The following is a 24,874-nucleotide window of genomic DNA, read 5'->3' as shown; positions in this document are numbered from 1 at the left end:
TATGGGCAAAAAGAGACAGAAAAATCAGATAACATCTCAGAGCGAGGGAACAATTGGATTGCCACTTGGTTGCCTAGAGAAATAGAGCTTAAGGAGATGGGCTGTTATTGTGGACAGTTTGCGCAGTGATAAAAAGATATTTGTAGATACAGATATACCTGCAATCATTTACACTTGTAATGCGGCCAATGAAGTAGGACGAGAGGTGTCTTTAAAAAAAAAAAAAAAAGCCTGGGGCGAATTCACAGAACATAAAGTGAACTTCAAAACTTCTTTGGTCATATCTGATGGTAATTTTCTTAGTACCACAAATATCTGAAAACTCAAGCCAGACCGATGTGCAATCAGGGAACAGGCTTTATTCAGTCAATGATTCGCATCAAGGGAGAGAGACGAGCTTCATCAAGAGGATTCACCCCTATCTCTAACTAAAACAGGGAAACAACCCAAGCTTAAGTACAGTATGTTACAAAATGGGGTGTGACTTCCTGTTCCAATTCTGTATGAATGTGGAGCAGATGTATATAGATCACAGGGGCTAATTCTCCTAGACGGTCGTTAATCACGAGGACCCCGACTTGTACCTGGCCAAATGTTATGCTAATGAGGTAGTGTTTAGCCATAAGCAACAATGGGAAAGTGTGAGAGACCCCCATTCCTGAACACCTAGAAACAAAGGGTCACACCTGGGAGTAAGCAGAGGTGCTTAGAAAGTCTTCCTCTCAATCCTAAATCTGAATCTAGAGAATTCACAGACATGAAATAAATGGGTACAATTATTCTGATTCACAGCTTCTTCATATCCTAGTTTGAATCTAGGAGATGACATCTAGAAGTTCTCAAAAAATAAATGGATTTCATAACATGAATCCATAAGACATAAGACACTGAAGTTTCATTTCAAGCACTCCAAATTCAATTCATCCAAAACCACTCGACTAAGTAAGGACTACTGAATCCTGTCAACTCGTTGCCCCAACTGAACTGCAACTGAATGTATTGAGCGGAAAAGCAGCATGAACATCGATTCACGTGTTTTAAAGGATTTATTGTGTGTCCCATGTCAGCCATATGATACATGTTTAAAACAAACCGTAAAAATATAAAACAGACTCAGAGAACAGTCATACTGTGTATGTGCCATAACAGCATTGAAATGAAGAGGAAATAATCTTTTGGACAGAGTTACAGTCTCTTGCATCAGGGGCCCTGTAGAAGAATTTTTAAAAGATCCAAGAAAAGTGAAACGTCTCGCTAAAGGGGAGAGAGAGAGAGAAAAAAAAAAAAAAAACTGCTTTCCTGCCACACTCACCATCCTCAACCGGGGACAAAACAAAAAAACAAAAACAAAAACAATCTCGGAACCAATGGATCGTATAAAAGTGGCGAACGGAATGCGGAAAATGAGGGCAGGTCAACAGCGAGCTCCTCACTCCCCCTTGGTGACCAGATCCTCGATGTATGCATCCAACTCGTCATCGCTGCTGATCTCAATGTCCTTAGGGAGGGAAGGGGGAGGAGAGGGGCAGAGAGGGGAAAAGAAAAAATCATCATTCAAATATCCTGTGATCACATCTGCTGATTCATCATTGAGTGACTGTACAAAAACTTTCAAATCAACACAACCAATCCGCATCAAGGGCATGTTTTTAAAATTTAACGCAAGTATGAACTAAGCAAACAAAACCCCAAAATGATAACACTACTACAACCAAGGTTAAGAGACTTAGATTTCCAAACTACTTGATGGACTACTACGATGTCGAACAGAAACATGAAATTGCAACAAAACATGCATCATTCTTTCCTAGTCATTACTGCATCTTTAAAGGCCCTACTATTGCGAGCTTTATGGCAGGTCATCAACCAATCAGGTAGACCTGAAACAGAATGGGCCCTTATTCAAATTATAAGCAAAGGGTCAACTCAGTCTAAGAACAAGTTTTTTCTTTTTTTTGCATGAACTTAAGTGATCATATGCCGTGTAGGAGCCATATGTTGACACACCTATGATCAAAGTACCATGATTTCCCATCTATTAACCGAGTATTATACACTGACTTTGCAAACACGTGCGGCAAATACATGACAATTACTGTATCAAATCACAAACTATTACTATCATCATATTAACTGTATTAAATTATTAAAATAAAATGTTGGCTAGTTTTTATATTAGTTTAAGTCAGACTTAAGACTTTGCTCTTTGTCAGTCATTTAAATTCGGGCCCTGAATGTCTGGGTGACCCAGACAAGTGTGTGTGTTAGTGTGTGTGTTAGTGTGTGTGTGTGTGTGTGTGTTAGTGTGTGTGTGTGTGTGTGTGTGTGTGTGTGTGTAAGTGTGTGTGTTAGTGAGTGAGTGAGTGAGTGAGTGAGTGTGTGTGTGTGTGTGTTAGTGTGTTAGTGTGTTAGTGTGTGTGTGTTAGTGTGTAAGTGTGTGTTCCCCACCTCCTGGACCTTCTGCAGCAGGGCCACGATGTTGGTGCGCAGCTTGCGGAGCTTGTCCTCGGTCTCGGCCAGCCTGGCCTCCGCCCCGCTGCTCTTCTCCTCGATGGCCTTGGCCCGGGACTCCGCGCGGCTCTGGTACGAGTTGCACAGGCTCTGCAGGCCCGCCTCATACTGCTGGAAATACTCTTTCTGTGGAGGGCAGAGCACACACATTTATGTTACATTACCTTTAACATTACATTACATTACATTTGGCCGACGCTTTTTTTAACCAAAGCGACTAACATGGTAAACAGTTAACGCGATTTGCTCAACAATTCTAGGGACAATTTAAAAAAGTTAGAGTACAATAAGAACACACACATCACATTGTGCTTGAGTGACGCATGCGAGTCTGTGTGTGTGTGTGTGTGCACACATGTTTGTTTCTGTGTGTGAGAAAAGTAAATACTGTGACTGAATGCACATGGGTGGTGGTAGAATGTGTGTGTGTGTGTGTGTGTGTGTGTGTGTGTGTGTTTAAGAAGGGTGCTTCTTGTGTGTGTGTAAGAAGTGTGCTTCTTGTGTGTGTGTGTGTGTGTGTGTGTGTAAGAAGTGTGCTTCTTGTGTGTGTGTGTGTGTGTGTGTGTGTGTGAAGGGTGCTTCTTGTGTGTGTGTGTGTGTGTGTGTGTGTGTGTGTGTGTGTGTGAAGGGTGCTTCTTGTGTGTGTGTGTGTGTGTGTGTGTGTGTGTGTGTGTGTGTGTGTGTGTGTGTGTGTGTGTGTGTGTGTGAAGGGTGCTTCTTGTGTGTGTGTGTGTGTGTGTGTGTGTGTGTGTGTGTGTGTGTGTGTGTGTGTGTGTGTGTGTGTGTGTGTGAAGGGTGCTTCTTGTGTGTGTGTGTGTGTGTGTGTGTGTGTGTGTGTATGTGTAAGAAGGGCGCTTCTTGTGTGTGGCAGAGCCGTACTCACAATGGGGAACGCCACCAGGTCTTCTGCCGTCATGTTGTTCAGTGAATCCTTCGGGATTCGGAAATCAGGAGGGAAAAAGTACCGAAGCAACGTCCTGTACAACAGGAAGGATGAGTCAAACACAGATGTATGTGCTAGTATATACACTCTTAAAACGAACGTGTTAAAATCAATGAAATTCAACGCATCTCAGGCACAGGCACAGTTTGTGTCGTTTCCTTTTTTTTTTTTTTTTTAACAAAATATGTGTTGGAAATAACACAACTTGCGTTGAAAGCAACATAACTTGCGTTGTTTTTAACACATCTCTGTGTCCAGATAGCAGATAACACCACAGTTTGTGGTCTTTTTCATTATTTGTTACACAATATGTGTTGAAAATAACACAACTTGCATTGAAAACAACCCAACGTGTGCTTGTTTTTTTTTTAACATATGTCTATGTCCAAATAGGAACAACACATTCATTTTAAGAGCGTAGACTACTAAATAGGCCCAGTGAAGGGCTACGTCCACTCTACTGATGTAAATGAAAAGTGTGCAGCAAACACGTTCGCCTCCTCATTGGGTCTTAATCAGTAACGGTCATCCTTCCATCACAAATGCATTCTCAGACGCAAAGTATGGACAGTATGGACGCTCGCGTGGAGGAAGACCCGCTAGTTTCAAAACGAAAGTATAGACACAGCTGGAAAGCCCTCGTGTGGATGAAGATGCGCTAGTTTCAAAACGAAACCACTCAGGCCGTACATTCCGGTGACTTTTAGAACAGCTGAAGTAGGCGCAGGTCTTGTGTGGTTGTGTTGGGCCAGGTACCCACCTCATCATGCCGACCAGGCCCTCGGTGGTCTCCTTGCTGGGTCCGCTCTGGGTGGTGTCGGGCTCGGCAGCGGTGGGAGGAGTCTGTGAGCGCACGGGGCCCTGATTGGTGTCGGGGCTTTGAGACTCCGGCGAAGCGGGCCGCATGAGACGCACGTCATCACCTCCTTTAAATACCCTGATGGACAAGAACACCATATACCATGTCTGCTGAAAACACCACACGTCTGACCATCCTTGCTAAAAAACAGTGTGAAAGAGTTGCTTATATGTCTGTCCGTCTGTGTGTGTGTGTGAGTCTGTCTGTCGCTCAATAGTGTTTTAAGCCCCCACCGTTGACTTCAAGACAGCGCTGCGAATGTTGACTTCAAGGCACCTAACACAAACTTTAACCCTAAACCTTGTGTCTTCCATGTAGCAATGCCTGGATGGCGACATTAGGGGCTTAAAACACCATCACACACAGATGGACCGACGATGTGTGTGTGTGTGTTTGTGTGTGTGTGTGTTCTTACTTAAATCTTGCTGCAAAAAGGCCAGATGTTGTTGATGAGGACAGCAGATAAGTAACCATTATTGAAGTAGGCTGTGCATTTGACTACAGTCTAGAGGATGTCTACCTCACCAAGCTTTTAAAGTATCAGCCACTCGGAGACATTGTTGTACAGCTTGGGTACAAATGTAAGCTGTTGGCGTGTATATTTGGAAGCTTAGGTAATGTCCACAGACTAGTAGTCAGGGGTTTGCAGATTGCTGGTCTCTCTAAGCCAAGAGCAAAGGCTCTAGCAAAATTCTGCTCAATTTCTGTGATAATTGGCAGTCGCCACATATGGAGAAGGCGTTGTTTTATGTACCCATGAACTGAGACCAGAGGCATAGGCTACTGGGTTTGCAATGCTGGTGTCTAAAATTGTTTGTGTTCAATGAAATTCATTGTAAAATGTGAACACAAATAAAAGTATTAAAATGTGTGTGTTCTTACCATCGGTCTTTTGGCGTGCTCATGGGCACGTAGTCAAACTTGACCTTCCAGCGGACGCTGTCTTTCCCCGTCTCCACAGCGGTTACTCGGCCAGTGAACCACTCCCCATTCACCTTGGCTTCCACCAGCATGCCTTTATCTACAGCACCAAGCACACGCACATACAAACATACAGACATAAATGTATGGATAATATAACTATATGCCAACCTAATGCACTTCCGAGATGATTCAGTGCAGGGGTGGGCCACAATGGGTTTTGACCCAAAAGAATTTCTTTTATATAATTTATATTTATAATTTATAAAGTATATTGGAGAATTTTATAATTCACTGAGTACGGTCTGTACAAAAACAAAAAAGAAACTAAATGAAAACAATTGGTTCTACCTAGCTCGAATTGCTGCAGCCAACAGTTAGAGCCGCCAGGCAGTTACACTGTTACTCTGCTCTGGGGGCGTGTTCATAAGCCCCCTGTGTTCATGCCCCCAGAGTGCAGCACTGTAGTGGCCTGGTAGATCTAGCTGTTGGCTGCAGCAAGTCGAGCTAGGTAGAACAGCCTGTTTTAGTTCCCCCCCCATATCCATCGTACTCAGTGACCTCGAGAAACAAGAGAGATCGAGAGATCTGTGAGGTAAAAAAAGACAATTGGCGGAATTATCTGTTAATTGTAAAACTTATACGAAGATGACACACTGTTATTTCCATACCTTTCTGAGCATCTTTTACACTTGTTTTCACACCCTCATCGGCAAGACTGCTGTTGACCTGGACAAAACACACATCCACTTACGTTAGTTAGCTCCTGGAGGATAGAGCTCACATTCATTCATTCATTCATTCATTCATTCAGGCTTTCCAGTCATTTGACACATTCAACGCAGGCAGAGTGGAATTAATGTGTGCTGAACTAGATCTCTTCAGCTAATGACCCCATACGACAAAACTGGAAAAATGGAATCACTTTTTTTTTACTCAACCAGGCATCTTCTTCTCACTCAAAACCACAAGCCAATCCAGCTTGGGTACAAAGAATGCCGTAACGGCAGTTATGGTTACTGTGGTCTGGCTTTATTGTTGAGCGTGAAACATACTCAACTCAAGGAGGCTTATCAGATTTCAAATTCATATTTTGTTCTGTGTGTGTGTGTGTGTGTGTGTGTGTGTGTGTGTGTGTGTGTGTGTGTGTGTTGGTTTTACCTCCATTTCACTGCTCCCTTTTTTGCTCTGTATTTTCTTGTTCTCCACAGCTTTGGTTCCTCTTTGTACTGGAGCAGCCATTTTGGTTTTCTTGGGGACTGGCTCTTCCTCTTCTTCCTCATCCTGTTCTTCATCATCCTCCTCCTCCTCTTCTTCTTCCTCTTCCTCTTCCTCTTCTTCTTCCTCCTCCTCCTCCTCCTCCTCCTCTTCTTCCTGCTGTACTCGGCTCTTTTGTGCGGCGCCTCGTTTTGGTGCTGTTCTAACCGGGGTTCTGATGGGGGACTTGGCTGATGATGACTAAAGCGGAAAAACAACAGCAAAGCTCAGTTATCTGTTCATACTGAAGTCACTTATTGCCTTACGTTACCTACGAGTGCAGCTTTAATGTGTGTGTGTGTGTGTGTGTGTGTGTGTGTGTGTGTGTGTGTGTGTGTGTGTGTGTGTGTGTGTGTGTGTCTCCACTCTCCAAATAACCACTAACCAATTACAATATCATATCTGGATTCTGTAATATGAAGTAAGTAGTGTCAGCTATTAGCAATCAATTCACAATTTCATCTATTGTCATCTATTGCCTTAAAGGAGAAGTTTCATCACTTCATAAACAAGGTTTGGTGCCAACAAACTGTCAGAACAGGTACAAGCATGTACTAAGTGGCTGTTCCTTTTTTTTCTTCAGTAGAGATTATCTCACAGTATGTGTCATTATCACACTGCCTGTCAAAGTTAATCACTGTTATACAACTCTGACACCATCACAAAAGGTGCTGAAAATTAAGATCAAGTTGCATAATGCTTATCAGAGAGTATGATCTGAGACCTCACAAGAGGACAAAAACCAGAAGAGGCCTCCACACAGGCGGCGATATGAGAGCAGAGGATTCGGCTTTCCACACTGCATTCCGTTATGGCTATGGTTATTTAGCAGACGCCTATTGTCCAAAGCAAATTAGATACAACCTCACACACCAGCGTCAAACCGCCAGCGTTGCCGTGTCGACTAGCGGATTCAGTTCTATTTGTGTCGGCCCGTTCAATAAAATCCATTGTTTATCGAATGCTTGTCAGTTAAAAATTTCAGTGCAGGGAGGCACTGTGGTGCAACTGGCTACAGTGTCCACACCATGTTCAGGTCCAAGTTCGAATCCGACCTGCGGTCATTTCCCGATCCCACCCCATCTCTCTCCAGAACTTACTTCCTGTCACACTTCACTGTCCTACCCAAATAACGACAAAAAGCCCCAAAAATATACTGAAAAACAGTGACGGCACACTCATATTTGCACATACCGTAATCTGTATGTGGAGCGCTGAAAGGAATAATGAACAAATCTTGGGTGGAAACCTAATATCTCCAAATTTCCTGAAAATGAATGGATTTGGTGATACAAGGCTTCCACTCGACAGCAGCGAAATCATGTTGTTGGCAAAGCCAGGGCTCCATATATTACATATAGGAGAACATGTACAAAGTGGTGAATCCAAGATGGCTGCTGTGTGGTAACACCTTCTTATAAGGATTTGGGCACAGTTTTCTAGCAGAACAAGCCTAGAAATAAACCTGTTGAAAGTCTTTAAACCTCATTGTACTGTGTATAATGACCATAAAGAGCATCTCCTTAAAAGTGCAAAAAGTTACTGTGTGCTTTGTCTTTATCCTTATCCTTGAATACCATGTGCTGTGATGAGACGTGTTACGACCACATAAACGTCCTCTTGTGGGATAATAAAGGTTCACCTGGACCTTAGACAGTATGAAAGCTCCCAGTGCGGCGTGCTCGCTTACCGCTGGCACCCGCGTGGTCCTCCGAGAGGCGGCTCTGGAGGACGGACTGGGGGTGGGGGCCGCGGGTTTGGGGGGAGCCCTGGCGGCGGCCCTGGGCGATGACTTGACGGGCGGTGGTGGCGTCGGCGGCGGCGGCGAAGGCTTGGCTCTGGCCGGGGGTGGCGCGGGTGCCCGCGTGGGCCGCGGCGACGGGGACGGCTTGGCAGCGGCGGCAGCTCTCTGGACCACGGCGGGAAGGGGCGGAGAGCGAGGGCGGGGGCGAGCAGCGGCGGAGCGCTGAGACGAACGGGTTCCCTGTGGAGAGGACGAAAAAGGTTCAAAGCATTTACATACCTACAGTCTAGTGCAGTGGTTCTCCAACTGTTGTACAGGTACCACAGGTGGAACGTACAGTAGACTTTCTATGGTGGCACACTGACAAAAAACAGTATTTGCAACGTAAAATATGTAGTTAAATTGGCTCACACTATCGCATTTTAAGTGTAGTGTGTTGGCACAATACCAAAATTATTTTGATAAAATACAATGCCAAAGTATCGACGTCAATGCTGAAACAATACTGTGGCAAACAACTTTTAACATCATGAAAATAGGTAATAGAATATAGGCCTAGATGAGAGAACGTGGAACTTATTATTTTCTTTGACAGATTACGAACATGTATCGTGATATCTATCTAGTATCGGAGCATCGCGCAACACTACCACAATCTCTTCACCAACACCATCTACAGAGCTGCAGCAGAAAGAGAGGCAAAGGGATGATAAATGCCAGTAGCCTTAAAGATAAAAAGGTTCTACAGGGAAATTTCTTCCATAGATTTCCTCAGACAAGTCATAAAGTGTCATTGTCAGAACCACATTTTTTTACATTTCTAAACTAAATAGCTGAATTAAACCAAGACTGTATATATAGCCATGTTTCCTACTGAGGACCCATCTCTATAAGCATGTGATGTAGGGAATCCGTTTCGTGCACCTGTGCATTGCGCTCCTCTGCAGGCTTCATGCTGACCTCTAGAGGGAGCTGTCTCACATCAGCCGCAGACTTTACTGATGAGGTTTTCTGAGGAGAGGAAAGAGAAGCCACACATCAGATTGTCCTCTCAATATCTGACTTCCCATTTGATTTCAGTCTGTTGTCACCCACAACACTGAACCAGCTCCCATGCACACCTGTACAACATCACAAGGCCAAATGACTGCTTTTTAAAATCAGCGTTTCGCTTCACATAATCTCCATCTCATATGGATCCGAGTTAAAGTCTCCTTGCAGTGACACAAAGAGATGGACGGGTTACCTGTAAAGACTCCAGTTTCTCCTGTTGCTGTCGGATCTTGTCGGACAGCTCCTTCTGCTTCTCCTCGGCGCTCTTCACGTCTCTCCTCAGAATACCGACCGGCAGATTCTGCTTCTGCTCAGGAGCGTCGCACCTGAGGAACAGAAAGCAACACGGAACATGAAACAACTAGAAAAGCACGAAACCTCCGCCAAGCGAACGCATAACCGCCTCCTGTATCCAGACGGTGATACGGATCACTCCCAAAATGTAATGGTCTCTTCCTTGGGTCATTACAGACCTTCCCTGAAAAGGTCATCGAAATCCATCCATAACTAACAAACAAACGCCGATGAAGGCTCCTTTCGCCCCTTTCATTAACACACACACACGGTTGCACACACACACACACACACACACACACACACACACACACACACGGGTGGTGTTCTCTGGCAGTCGTGGAGTTACCTGTCTTGCGTGCCATCAGGGTTCATGAGGCACACCCAGCTGTCGGGGTACCTCTTGTCCACGGCGTCCATCTGGAACGGCAGTGTCCGCCACTTCAGACACTTATCTGTGGCACAGAGCATTCTGGGTAAGCTTTTGCCAGGACTGCATAGACCATAAGATCCATCTGTGGCTTATACTTTGTTTGACACAATATGCGCAATGCAATGCATTAAATCTGACACAAACAAACTAATGTTAATTAAATGAACTGGGGAAAACATTTAGCTAATTCAATACCACGCAAGACCGAGCTACAAACAAGCACTGGTGGAACAAAGTAAAGAAAAGGAACTTCTCAATACATAAATTTGTTTAAACTTTAAAGTAACACCTTTTCCAAAACTTCTAAAAATCATTGATGACGGACCAGTCACCTCTGTTATGTTTCTGTAGAGGTTCAATAATAAAAGAACCCGACAAATTACTCCATTGATTTTTACCTCATATCGCTATGCAACATATCAATACATTAGCAAATATTGGCATCACTGCCTGTTTCCAGATGTCCACAGCATGGTAACCGTGCGCACTGACTGCACGGTGTAGAAAAGCAAATGAGGGCCCCCAGTGTTTGTTGGTCAGCTCACCGCACTGGATGGTGACGGGGATCTCCATGGCTCTGCGTCGTCTGTAGCGCATTTCAGCGGCTGGCGGTGCGCTCCAGTTGGCCGAGAGGTAGCCAAACTCGTCCCAGAACTTCACGATGCCCTTCTGAGCTGTCAAGGACCGAAAGGAAAAATGTTTAACACAACAGGTTGTGGTTCTTCTCCCTCAAAATAACAGCTCCAAACTCGTCCCAGAACTTCACGATGCCCTTCTGAGCTATCAAGGACCGAAAGCAAAATGTTTAACACAACCGGTTGTAGTTCTTCTACTGTACCTCAAAATAACAGCTTCAAACTCATTTTGATGCTATACTGCATAACAATACAGCATATAAAGATGCCAGTGGTGTTGTTAGATAAAATGGTTCATGATCGCAAATGTAAATAGGTATTAAAACTGGTAACAGCATCGTTAGGGCAGCTAGATCATAATGATACTGTATGTAACATTACTGTAAATTCACAGGTCTGTAAGTATTTCTGAACAAGCAATTGCAAAGCGATTTTGTTGTTTTAGTTGTCATGCTTTCATCAGTTGTAAAAGTCAAAATGTTAAGCATATCATATCAGAACATGAAATAATAACTGCAATACACCATCATTACCTATCCTAGCTAATGTTTATCATAGCACCTACCTAGGACTAATGTAACTCATCAGTTTGTTTGTTTCCCAGCAAATAAGTAAGCTTATAACTTACATCTCTTGAGTTAAATGGAGAACACTTGAACATTATTATCCATTGACATTCTGATCTTGCCATAGACTGACAAAGACTTTGCCTAAGTGCTTGCTTGGTAGCCTACGGTCCTGTTCAAAGTCTATGGTTGCTATGGCAACAGTTCTTGTGCTTGACAGACTGACAAGATAACCAAACAATAACGCCAACCGTTGTGGAGGGGCATTACTGTGGTTAAATCAGAGCCAAAGCCCTACTATGTAATGTTGTTGTCACAGGTAGGAGCACAGGTGATTTCACTAATTAGCTGATCTTAATCTTGAGCTTAAGAGCTAACTGGAGTCAGCGGAGTGAATGGTTGGACCAGAAATGCAGCAGGACTTTTATTTTCTGAGGCTGGACTTTCACACCTCTGCTGCTGACACGTGGTTGAAAAGGAGGCGTCTCTCACCTATGGAAATGTCTTTCCAGTACTGAGCGAGGTGCTCGCCCATGGCCCTCAGGAGCTGCCTGTACTCCTTGGCGTCGGCAAAGTCTTGCTTGTTGTGGGTCGGCTCCAGGACTAGATAGGGCACGTCCACGACGCCTACTACACCACCGCACGCCCTGGAACAGCCCAAAGAGCCTCGAATCAATCACGGTCAACAAGTACCTCCCACAGCAGTTGGTTCTACTGTATATGCGGGGGGGTGTTTATGTGTATAAATATGGTTTCATTTCACAACAGGCAAACTATTAATGTGGGAACAAAACAGAAAAATAAATAAAATACTGTATTTGTTATCGTTTATTCATGTCACACATTATGCAGACATTAACTGCTACTATTGCATTAGGCCTACTTCACACTGTGCAGTATGATGTTTGTCTCCGTGTCTCTATGCTTGCTGATGCCCTGGTTGAAATGTCACCCGTTTTCCTGAAATGGTTCTTTTGTACATCTACCCTACAAGTCTACATTTGTCTGTGTTTGGCTGTCCATCTCAGCCGTTCCCTCAGCAATAACTGCTCTCCCACAACATGTTAAGTTGCTGTCCTCCTTCTCTCCAACAGCGCTACCTCTGTCTGCCTCTTTCTGGTTCAGCTGTCAGCAACACTGGTTGAAGCCTGGAGATATTGGAAAGAGAGAAGCCTAAACAACAGAATTTGAACAGAAAAGTTGCGCAGCGTGGTCATGATGCTAACCGGATTTAACCGCAAATTTTAGCCAGTCGCCTTGTTGAGGTTTCAATTTCCGCATGCAAATGAAGGGGGCTGGTCTGTTGCGCACGCGAGAGAAAGCAAGAGAGAGAGAGAGGAAGAGAAAGAAAAAGGAAAAGATAAAGTGAGAGAGAGAGAGGTCAAGATGAAAGTGAAGGTGCCGATGATGACCGATTCACACCAGATGTGTGGCGACTGCGTGTCAGCTGCGTCACCTGTCCGTTTCCATTTCGGCGGCCATGCCAGCAGCTTAGATTGTGCACACTGCCTGCGTGACACGCACCTCTTAAGACGCGTGCCCGCTAGAAACAGGACCGACGCGTCTTTTTCACACGACAAGCAAGCGTGTTGGAAGCGTTTTCCAGCCAAAAGAAGACAGCGAAGAGGTGTTTTTTGTAGTCAGACTGGCCACAACAGAGTTGCAGAGACAGTTTCTGGTATGAATCACATCAAACACGATGCAGCAGCCACAGACAGGACACCGACGGGAAACACACGCCACGTCAGCGGTCTGAATGAGTCATTACATGCTCTCCCCTTGGTTGGCTGAATGAGCGTTGAAACTCTTGCTTAAGTATACGTATAAAGCACTAGCAGCAGTCATAGTTTACTGACATCCTGGATAAATCTCTCACTCGGATGTAATAGATTCACACACACACACACACACACCACTTTTTTTTAGCGAAAGGAAAAAAAGTGATTCTAGTGACAAGAAATGTAACCCACTGGCCAACTAGTTTGGAGCCAGAACATGTGTAAAGCATTATACTGTTGGCAACACTGTGATAGTATGCACTTATTTTAGTATGCTTTTATTTCTACACTCAGAGTGCAAGGCCCATACTCACATGCCTCCTTCAAGCTGCGGTCCCGCCTTTTCGTACATTTTGATGAGGCGACTGCAGTTATATACAAACATGCCGTCCTGGTCTCGTCGCTCGATGTTCACCCCAAAGATGAAGTTCAGCTCTTTGGGTTCCTTCAGGGCTCTAGTAACCACACAAACACACACACACACACACACACAACAAAATAGACGTCAGCTGCAAACAAATACAGAGTGGACAGACATTTATTTAGGCAAAAAGTGTGTTCAAAAATACATCTAACTCTTCTTTGTTTTTTCTTAACGTGTTTGTGCCTGTATTGTCATTCTGTCTGTATACATGTACAGTATGTTCCTTCTAATCTGGGTGTGATTTCTGGTTTGATCATATTGTGTTATGGAAAACTTTTAAATAAAGTTTTCAAAAAAATCTCTCAGTTTCAACTGTCAGTCTGAGAGCCCATGGATAGGTGATATGTAACTATACAGGTAAGATGTAAATAAATGTAATAAAAACCTGTGGCCTGGCTTAAAGGGACACTTCACCGATTAGCATTAAGCTTCGTATCTTTAGAAAACCAGTCATGTTTTTGAATGGTCGTGCATCATTCCCTCAGTTTGGGAGATGGGAGAAATACGGATTTCAATGAAACCCATGAATAAAACTTCCTGTTTTCAATGATGTAAAATGATGACTTTTACATCATTGAAAGCAGGAAGTCCAACATTGAAATCTGTATTTCGCCCATCTCAAGGCAAACTGAGGAAATGATGCACGAACATTCAAAAACATGCCTGGTTTTCTAAAGATACGAAGCTTAATGCTAATCGGTGAAGTGTCCCTTTAATGATAACCTGTTAAAGAAGACAATGAGTGGAAAGCAAAGTTAAACCAAAGCTTTAACCTAGGCATTCAAAACTGGGACAAGGAACTGAAATGTGATCGCTTGAGCATTAGCCAGTTGCATACCAATAGCCTCTAAGTCTCTGTTCCCTGTAAGTGTGAAATACAAGCACATGTACGGACTCTGTGCTGAACTGAAACCCCACACAAGTTTAGCCCTTTACTGTGTTGCCAAATACAGTATATTTCCATCCTAGTGGCATATCAAACATGTTTGACTTCACAAAAAAGCTTTTCATAACGGAGGTCTTCAAGGCTAAGGCCATAGAATTTATGGTTTTAGATAAAGCAGCCTTCCTGGGGGATGTACTTCCTCTTCAAACAGCACGCCAACGGCTCTTAGCAACAGCACTTAGGGCTAGCTTTGTTGGGGCAGATGTGGCTTAGGAGAATATATGTGATGGTTGTTCTTGACAGATATAATCTTCCCCTGGCCTGCATATATGACAAATCTATACTTTTCGTCCCCTAAGAATTATAATTGAGTATTTGACATATTCTTATTCTGTGACAAGTCCATAAGGTAAGGTGAGGTGTTTCTTGAAGTTGTTTGCATTTTTGGACATTATATCAAAAGAGTAGTGTTCCACTTATCAATACAACTCTATGGAATTCTAAAACTTTGAAGCTGAATATCTCGGAACTACTCAGAATTCAGTTAGAACCCAATTTGTGCATGACATATCCATTTGGAAAACTTATGAAAGTGTATTCTAGTATTCTACCGATGCAACACGTTAACGACTAGCGCTACCTCTGTTTGGATGCGTGGATGGCGCGCTTCGTATCGGCCTCAGCTCGAATGCCCGCAGCTGCGTCCTGGGCCTTGCGTAACGTTGCCTACAGGAAGAGAACAACAACACGTTCGTAAATCACATCGGTGCCTATGGGTGCCTCTCATATGGGGTTATGGGGTAGTCAGCTGATCAACACTGAGGGCCTCCCTCATTTGTCTTTTTATCTATCCTCCCTTCCTTCCTCGATCCTCGTCCTCACTGATCTACATAAAGAATGATGGGGCAGCAACAATGGGATAGTCTATCCAGTGTTAGTTATTGATCAGTAGGAATGCCCCTCGAGGATCGAGGAGAGATGTTGAGAGGCACCCATTGTTTTCTGGTTTGTTTGCTCGACAGGTCGGACTGGGAGCCTGCTGGTGGCATTACCCGCGCATCTCTGGACAGGTCATTGCCCAGCTTGGCCTCCAAGGCCCGGGCTTTACTCTCCGCTTCTCTGGCCTTCTCTTCAGCTGAGGGGAGAGAAAAAGAGACACAGAGGGGCCATTGTAGATAAGAGCTGTATGGAAGTGCTAGCATTCATACCTTGCAGAGTTTGGGTAAAAACGCCACTAACCAAGACCTTGTCTTTAAATGAAGCTAATCATGGATATGCTAATATCTGTCAGCTCATTTTTAGAACTGACAGAAATTATGTGGTACTTTTAAAGAAGAGAAAACCCCCACAAAAATCAAGACACAGTATATTCTACATAAAAACTACAGGCAACAAGTACAGAAACATTTACATACAATCACATAACAAACAGAAACAGAAACCTACTGTTACATGTAGTCACTATCTTATCTACCTTTGTTTAAAGTCACTCTAAACTGACCTTAAGTTAACAAAAAGGAATCATTACCAAATAGTACGGGTAATCTTAAGAAGAGAATAGAATAGAATAGAATAGAATATATAATTTTTTGATCCCGTGAGGGAAATTCAGTTCTCTGCATTTAACCCAATTTAACCGAATTAGTGAACACACAGCACACAGTGAACACACAGTGAGGTGAATCACACAACCCAGAGCAATGAGCTGCCTGCCCAACCAGCAGCGCTCGGGGAGCAGTGAGGGGTTAGGTGCCTTGCTCAAGGGCACTTCAGCCGTGGTGGACTGGTCGGGGATCGAACCGGCAACCCTCCGGTTACAAGCCTGATGCGCTAACCAGTACACCACGGCTGCCCCACCACCAGAGTTAACTGTTAAAGTGGTGAATGGCTGTCATGGCGGTTCATGGCCTCACATGTCTTATCGTTCTAATCTTTTCCAATTCTTCTTGAACAGATATAAGAGGATGGCCTACCAATCTTAGCCAGATGATCAGACTTCTTAACCTCTTGCTCTGCACGGGTCTTGAAACGCGTTGATGTGTATTTGTACACTCTACAGCCCAAATAAACAAACACACACACACGCACAATAAAACCAGCATGTAAGATGATCTGATAAAGGCATCAATAAATAAGCATTATGTAAGGAGCACGTACGTGTGTGTGTGCGTGTATTTACCTAGGGTTATAGAGGCAGCAGGACAGCCTCTTGGTTCGGACTTTGTGTCCCTGGATGAAGATCCTCATCCTGGGATCAATGTACAGGACAGCAGCGTACGCCCGGAAAGACCGGCGCTCGGGCTTCCTGGGGGGGGGGGGGGGGGGGGGGGGACGACGACACATACACAAAAGTATAAACAAAAACAAAAACAGCAAGTTTTGCCAATTCAATATTATTACACATAATAATATTGCTGATAATATTAATAATATCTGGTCCGGGATGACCGATATTATTACCGCAATATTTAGAACATGTCCACATAATAGTAGGAGTAGAGAGCGATCTTATTGTTAAATGCCATAAAGTGGCGATTTGTAATTTGCTAACTCTTTCATACTGCACAAGGGAACAAACGTCATCTCGACGCTAATGTCTTTCAGCTGGCCCTGGTCATTTCGAAGTGTTAACCACAAGGTTGCATTTTGAATCAGCAGGAAAAGGTCGCGGCTGTATTCATTGGAAAAACAGCAATGTTAAAGAGGAAATTTGGCAATGCATTAGAATGCTCTCCGTTTCTCGAAGTCGCCGGGTTCTGTCGGTAAACAAAACCCCTCGAAAACAACCCAGCTTGAGTTGCTACAGCCAGCAGCTATAGTGCTACACTCTGGGGGCATGTTCGTGAGCCCCCATGTTCATGCCCCCAGCTACAGTGCTACACTCTGGGGGCATGTTCGAGAGCCCCCGTGTTCATGCCCCCAGCTACAGCGCTACACTCTGGGGGCATGTTCGAGAGCCCCCATGTTCATGCCCCCAGAGAGTAGCTCTGTAGCTGCCTGGCTGCTTTCAGTCACTCTAAACTGAGCTTACGTTAACAAAAAAGAAGCAGTACCAAATAGTAAGGGAAATGTTAAGATGCTGTTAATCATGTTCCTTTTTTTTTCACACCAGTACCCGGTGATCTCCAGATACGGAGATGGATGTGAAAAATTGCCAGATTTCTCCTTTAATACTAATAAAAATAATAATGAATTTCATTTTATTTATAAGCGCCTTTCAAGTCACCCAAGGACACTGTACAATTAAAAGGTTAAGGTTGAAGAACAGTCTTTGTGAACCATACTACTCACACTCCCTCTGAAGGGACACCCGCCATGATTATATCCTGATGGTCTGTCTGGACGTCCAGCTCGGTCTCGCCAGTGTCCATTAACTTTAAGTTATAAATCACAACCAGTGTACCTACCAGGAGAAAGAGTCATGATTACAAGTTAAAACGAGTATGCAATATTTCCGTTCAGCAAGGCTTAGGGACAGCATTTATTATATAGTATATACTGTATATCATTTATATAGTATGTGTGCATACTGTATATACGTACGCGCACGCGCACACGCACACGCACACGCACACGCACACGCACACACACACACACACGCACACACACACACAGCACCCAAAGCACCTTACAGAGAAATGCCTCACATTCAAACATTGATGGCGGAGGCTGCCATGCAAGACATGCCAACCAGCACATCGGGAGTTATCTGGGTTCAAAAGGGCAAGAGTCAAGCTTGAAACCAAGCTCAAAATGTCTGGACTGGATGTCAATCTACGCAAAAGCTTTCAATGTCGTGGCCCAGCCAGGGCAGGAATAACAATAGAGGCGCACACAAATGCCATCCGTGACTTACCGCTGTTTCCCTCGATTTTCTTGAACTGATTGAAGAGTTGCTCTTCTGTTTTAAATGGCGAGTATTTGTAGATGAGTTCCGTTTCAATTGCAAACTTCTCTGGATCTTGAGTGAACGGCTGCCTTGTCTTGGCATTCCAACTTGGCAAAGGAACAATCACCTGAGAAGGACAATCAATATTTCATCATGAAAGAGAATTACTGTTCTAGAAATAATGCAGTCACTTGCCTGGGTTAAACTTTCAGTGGGCCGACATGACCCAGAGATAATTGGAGTGGCAGCTGCTCGCTGAAGTATTAATAACACTTTCACACATTTGTTTCCATTTCCAAACCTGCTGACCTTGATATTTTTTTTTTGAGTAGCACCTCAAGCAGAGAAAAGAAAACGCTCACGTCAGCCTTCATGCGTGCAGCCAAAACAGTCATAGCCAAAGCCATACACGCAAGATACATTTTTTTTTCTTAAAGAGACCCTATGCAACTTTTTCATAGTCATAAAATCGCTTAGAAATCGTTGTTTTGCTTGACTGACCAGTTTTATCGAAAACAGTCACATTTCCTCCCGCCCCTAGTGTCCCTATCCGCTATTACAACCTTGCAACTTTCTGATGAACGATCGTCTGCTGTTTACATCTGGAAGTCAGAGACGCGTAAGGAACAAGAAGAACCACGCTTGCAATTTATATATTTATATATAGCCTGCCTATATATGTGTAAATATACACGTTAAAGCTGTCGGGGAAGCTCTGCAGAGAAATATGCAAGCATAAAACGAGCGAAAACGAAAAACGAAACCGAAACCAGAGATGAAATCGCCAATCCTGCATTGTTCCTCTTTAACACATTCAGTGTTCAATTATTACCTGCTGACTAATACAAATTACTGATTGCTTTTAAAGAATTTAACATGCACAGAGACAGTGTATTGCTGCCATCTGTGAAGCCAACTAACATGATGGGTGTGCGATCTCCGCCTGGAAGCCTATTATTTGTTCTGGCTTGTTTTTCACACTGATAATCAAGAAGAATGACCTATATGCTCCAAAGAAAAAGATAATTGAACACTCATCACTGAGCAGCACTTTCAGACAAATTGTTAAAGGAATACGCCACCCAAAAATGAAATTAAGCCAGTCTCGGTCACCCCCAGAGTTTAAACAGTGAAAAAAAACAGGTTAAAATCCGTCCGGGCATTGTCCTGCTTTGGGAGCAGCGTTTTTAGCTTTAGCTTAGCACAGTTGCTGTAAATGAAGGGTGTCAGTTAGCACGTCCTTCAAAAAAAGTGACCGAGACATCTACATTTTTTTCTAAATATATCTTGGGAGCCATGTGTTAAAAACGAGTACACATCATAATGCAAAATCAAACGAGGCTATTATCTAGGCAGATATTTACTTGGAACTATATTCGGCCTCATCACAGGCGAAGCACTGCTAGATAGGCACAAGGTTCTCATGCAGCAGCACTTGAATCCCATTCCGTGAAGTTCCAGTCGCAGTTAGGAGTTTTCAAGTGCTGCGTGAGACTAGCGGTGCTTCACCTGTGATGAGGCTGAATATAGTTCCAAGTAAATATCTGCCCAGGTAATAGCCTCGTTCGATTTTGCATTATGATTTGTACTTGTTCTGAACACACGTCTCCCAAGATATATTTAGAAAAAAAAATAGATGTCTCGGTCACTTTTTTGGAGGACGTGCTAACTGACACCCTTCATTTACAGCAACTGTGCTAAGCTAAAGCTAAAAACGCTGCTCCCAAAGTAGGACAATGCCCGGACGGATTTTAACCGTTTTTTTTTCACTGTTCTAACTCTGGGGGTGACCGAGACTGGCATAATTTCATTTTTGGGTGGCGTATTCCTTTAATGGCTGCATTTGTCCTGGAAAGGTCTGCACTCCCTCAGCAAATGGCTTTTAGTTATAAAAACATTAACCATCAACGACACATTGAAAATATAATTCTAACTGAAATAACTGGTGAACAAGTAACCTTCCAAGACAACATCAAACTATTAGGCCTAGGTGAATTTACAATCGCACTCAGTGGAGGGTTTTTAGTTTTGCAAAACGGCAGCTGGGGGAACATAAATTTGCAAGTGAGGACTTGCATCTCACTTCATCAAGTCCTTAATTTAACCAACCATTGGCTGAATAAAAAACTATGAATGCCTGTCATTCTCACTTATCACTTTCTCACACCCACATACACACCCTCACACCCACATACCCTCAAACAAATAATTTGCGGTTGATTCCAATTCACATGCTCCAGGGAGCTTTCCGGAAAAGTTGTACGTCTGCTCATTTTTGTGTAGTTTTACATGAAAGATTGTACCGGCGCACTTTGATGTAAAAATGCATTGAGTACCAGTGGCAGGGCTGTATTTTAAGGAATTCTTGTTTTTGCCTCTAACAAAATGATCTCCAGTGCTTCCATGAGTCTGACTTTGATTCTGTACAGCCTAATTTACTATAAACGATTGCCAACTTTTGAAAAGACCACCACATCATGGGAAGATAAAAACATGCCACTTACACAACAGTTCCTCAATACAGAAACCACTTTTGCACAACTATTCTCCTCTCAGCTTCTCTCAATGGCACTGCTCTCTCATAGCAACAAATGAATAATTAAAAATGCTCTGAGCAACTGTACCTGATTAAACTGAAAAAAAAAAAAAAAAAACCCAACAACAACAACAACAACAAACAAATCCAAAGACAAACACATGCAGTGGCTAGAGGTTAGAGAACACATGAATTTGAACACTGGAAGAGCAATCAGAAACGCTAGTGCTCACCTCGTCTAAGCCCTCCTCCTCGTGAAAGGTGCGGGACAGAAAGAGACAGGTGAGTTTGTCCTCCTTCTTGGTGAAAAGAATGAAATCTTTTCCCATCCGCATAGAACCCCTGTAAGAATAAGGTAACGCTGTCAGGCCACACTCACTAAAACAGTTTAATAAGGACTAACTATGATATATAAAAACACACTGAAATATAGAGAGTGGGGGAATCAAAATGCTTTTTTTTCTCCTTACGATTTCAGGCCGTTTCCATATTGGCCTATGTGTGTGGACTCAGGAAACCTCTTGCTGGATTTCCCAAACTGAATGACATGAGTGGCCTCGCCTGCAACATGCAACATACGGAATAAGTGATCACACTCCTGTCGTCCTCTCCTTCAGAGATACACGGACAACATCGAAATGATGTTTGCTTGAAAGACTTTACTTTTGCAACACTGTTAACATCTGATATACAGTATACTGTATGTAGGCCATTTTACTAGCCCTTACAACAATGAAATGTTTGCGGCAGATTTTGTCAATGTTGTCAATGTTGGCCACAAGAGAAACTTCCAGCAAAGTTCTGGCAACAATGAGAAGTTTGCCACTAGTGGCAAATGCGTTCACCGGTGATTTGCCACCAAACTTAGTCAATAATGCAAATTTCCAGTGAACCTCTAGTGACAAGCCTAATTTGCATATGCCATTGCTGCAAATTTACTGCAACATTGCCAAAAGTTAACCACACCTGTTTGGCAAAGCCTAATTTGAATGCGAAAATAGGACCTTGCCAGATTTTCATTTTCAGCCAAAAACCTGACATGTCTACAAGGGAGGTAGCAAGAAAGAAAGCTAGTTTAATGTTGAGCGTGGAGCAGAAGGGTTTGAACTGTTTTTCACCTGGCTCCATTCCTGTTCCATCGTCTAAGAAGCAGAGCATGAAGCCTCCTCTCAACTCGGGCCTCTTCTCTGTGGGGAGAAGGAACAGGAGGACAGTTAGGGTGAGTGACCGGATCATTTGCCTACTAACCAACACATTTGTCTACAATAAACATACAGTACACACACCAAACAAAAACACTACATCCACATCGTGACCACACATTCAAGCGGGTAGCAGAATGAAGAGATCCTGTTGTTACAGAAGTTTACTTGACATCACTTGACATCTATACCACACCAGCTATTATGCAGTGAGCCAAAATGTTCACATTATGGAATCACAAGTTTGTTTTACCTGTGTATATATCAATTCTTGTCGCATTTGCATCCCTGTATATCGGGAAGACAGAAAACGAGATTAATAAGAGGCTATGACATAAATGGCAGAAATATGATGAACTGACCTATCACTCAGGTTTAACCACAACGAAACAACATTCACTGCCTCAGGCGATAAGTGAAGTTCACCATTTTGAATACTGTACCTTGAGTTGTCGACAAGCTCGGCCAAGGCCCCAAACAGGAACTCATGGGTTGTACTGTAGAACAAAGTAGACAAATAAATAAGGTATTTAACTGTAATACCTTTGAAGACATTCTTTATCTGTATTTCTTTGGGCTGCGCAAACTATCTATCTATCTATCTATCTATATCACACTGTGTACTTCAATCCATCGTTCACTTATGTCAAGATTATTTGTCACATGATGTCAGTCTGTGCCATAAACAGATGTACTTAAAGGCTCCAACAGACGCTGCTTTGTTATTACCTCGTTGAAGCAATTAAGTTTAAGCAAACTTGGCGTAGAGTTCAAATGTAACGTTGAGAACACAACATAGAGATTTTATTACTGTAGATCAGGATATTAGCATAGACACAGAGCTATGCGATGATGGATGACATATGCAAATGCCTGCAAATCTGTGCAGTCACAAGTTACACTGACACTTCACTCGGGAACTCTCCACGACAGAGACAAGAGTCAGACTTACGAGTTGGTGTGCAGGTACTCAAAGGTGAGTTGGGCGCGATTCAGGCTACCGTACAGGGAATACGCCATTGTGTACTGGATGGCTAACCGTTTCGACACACTTGGATTGCTGATCTTGAATTCTCTCGTTTGGAGAGGTAACTTATCAGTCAAAGTCTCATGAGGGCAGACAGGACGTAGTTACCTACAAATAATGAAAGATCAAACATAATGTGTGGTAGATTACATTGGTTGTTCATGCCATGTTCATCCTTGTCTAACAACGGCAAAAGGTAAACAAATGAAACATGCATATGTAAAGGGATAACTTTGGAATTGTGTCTTAAATTATGTCTTCATAACATCATGTTTTATCCCAGCTTTGCTAGGAATTTTTGTTTGCTGGTTCTTCCTGTCATACATGTGAGAGACAACTACTAATGGATGATGCATGAGAAACAAGAGTCAACAGTAAACACTGAATAGCATTTGGCATCCCAACAGCCAATCCAATGGAGAACACAGACTAGAAACTAAATACCAGGACACAAGACCATGAGAGACCATGAATGAGGACAAACAGGGCTTGAATTCACATCAGCTTCACTTCTATGATAGGGGTAAGAAAGCAAATAGATGAACACATGTCAGATGTATTCATCTCTTACATCAGCTAGCATGGATGCTGTAGCTTGGTTTGCTGTAGCTGTGGAACACAACACATTATGAGAATTGTGACCATTAACCAGAAGGTAGCACTGAGGCACAGGAACTAAGGATTCAGGCCACAGGGATATACGGGTGTTATCTATCAGGTGCAGCATGTGTGTGGATGTATACTCAGCAAGCATCATTTAGGATGCAATTGGATTCTAACTGACACATACTGCCAGAAAAAAAATGCATTTACTGAACTTCAGATCATAATCAGATTCGAACTAGATTTACAGACAGGATTGAGAATCTGCACATCTGCAAGTGGAGCAACAACAGCGACATTATAAGTAAGCCCCCCAGACACTAGTTCACATGATAATCAAATAAACTGTAATATCATGCTTAATGCGTTAGAAAATAACTACTAGAGACCTAACTAATTGTATTGAGTATTTGTATTGAGTAATTTCCCCTTGACGTTGCTGAGACATTGCAGCATAACACAAGTCACAAAACTTGCTAGCAACTTCCTAGCATAACACAAGCCATAAAAAGTACAGGCTACTTACTATTTTCACGGTGTCAATTATTCTGCATGCCACCACTCGGAGGTATGGTGTTTGGAGAGTCCTCACTGGCCTAGTTTTGTAACCACGAAGGCCACAACTTTAGCGTGAAGTCCTCCACTACAGACACCAGAATAAAGCCTTCATCATTTTTCCTGCTTTGCATAGTGTTACAGTTAGACAGCATCTGTCAAGTAGGACTGATCAGCAATACAAGCAAATGTATTGTAAAGTACAATTGTATATCATAAAATGTTAAGAATCCGAAACGCTATCTATCCAACTCACGTTTGCTAGTAGTCCATATTACACATTAACATTAACATTAGCTAGCTATCTAGCTAACATGCTAGTCAGCTATTTTAATAAACACCTGTATAAAGAAATGTCAGACAAACGACCAAGCTTTGATACCAGTTTGCGTCTACCGTTGGACTTTAACAGTGTGGTCTGTCTAAAAAAGCGTGGAGACCTTTTAGAGTGCTATCTTAGGGACACAAATGTACCTCCAAAGGCCGCGAAAAATCTCCAATGCTCTTCATTCCTTGCAGGCTCCTGCGCAAAACACACGAGAACGAAAATACCAAAACCCGCCTCCGATCGCTGAAATATCCAATAGGCTGGGAACTAGTTAATTTAACCGAGTTTGATTCGACAGTACTCCTGCCATTTCAAAAAACGGGAAATTGTTTTCTAAAGTGCCATTACATTGCCACTGCCACTAGTAAAATGGACCTTGGCCATGTGTCGTTGTAATTACTGCAAACTACTTTTGGTCAAGTTTTAAAAA

The 24,874-nt window shown here is 43.1% G+C and overlaps 1 protein-coding gene across 2 annotated transcripts; it reads right to left on the bottom strand.

Moving 5' to 3' along the window:
* Positions 1-1,027: 1,027 nt before the first annotated feature.
* Positions 1,028-24,664, bottom strand: morc2 (MORC family CW-type zinc finger 2). Of its 2 annotated transcripts, XM_062516342.1 has the most exons (29): positions 24,591-24,664; positions 24,088-24,204; positions 22,884-23,066; positions 22,375-22,428; positions 22,185-22,219; positions 21,848-21,916; positions 21,200-21,290; positions 20,963-21,071; positions 18,161-18,320; positions 17,596-17,707; positions 16,484-16,609; positions 16,278-16,357; positions 15,357-15,439; positions 14,945-15,030; positions 13,309-13,449; positions 12,317-12,364; positions 11,709-11,863; positions 10,561-10,689; positions 9,932-10,037; positions 9,482-9,614; positions 9,160-9,246; positions 8,182-8,475; positions 6,396-6,692; positions 5,906-5,963; positions 5,196-5,334; positions 4,215-4,391; positions 3,395-3,488; positions 2,449-2,637; positions 1,028-1,498 (listed from the first exon to the last, which is right to left on the bottom strand). In XM_062516342.1, the coding sequence occupies exons 3-29, from the start codon at positions 22,949-22,951 to the stop codon at positions 1,430-1,432; spliced, it is 3,189 nt and encodes a 1,062-aa protein (XP_062372326.1). In that variant the 5' UTR covers positions 22,952-23,066; positions 24,088-24,204; positions 24,591-24,664; the 3' UTR covers positions 1,028-1,429. The 2 variants fall into 2 exon arrangements, with proteins under 2 accessions (XP_062372326.1, XP_062372327.1); XM_062516343.1 differs by lacking the exon at positions 12,317-12,364.
* Positions 24,665-24,874: the final 210 nt, after the last annotated feature.

This window comes from Sardina pilchardus, chromosome 16 (assembly GCF_963854185.1).
Source record: "Sardina pilchardus chromosome 16, fSarPil1.1, whole genome shotgun sequence".
NCBI lineage: Eukaryota > Metazoa > Chordata > Actinopteri > Clupeiformes > Clupeidae > Sardina > Sardina pilchardus.
This window is presented reverse-complemented; position numbering and strand designations above follow the sequence as displayed.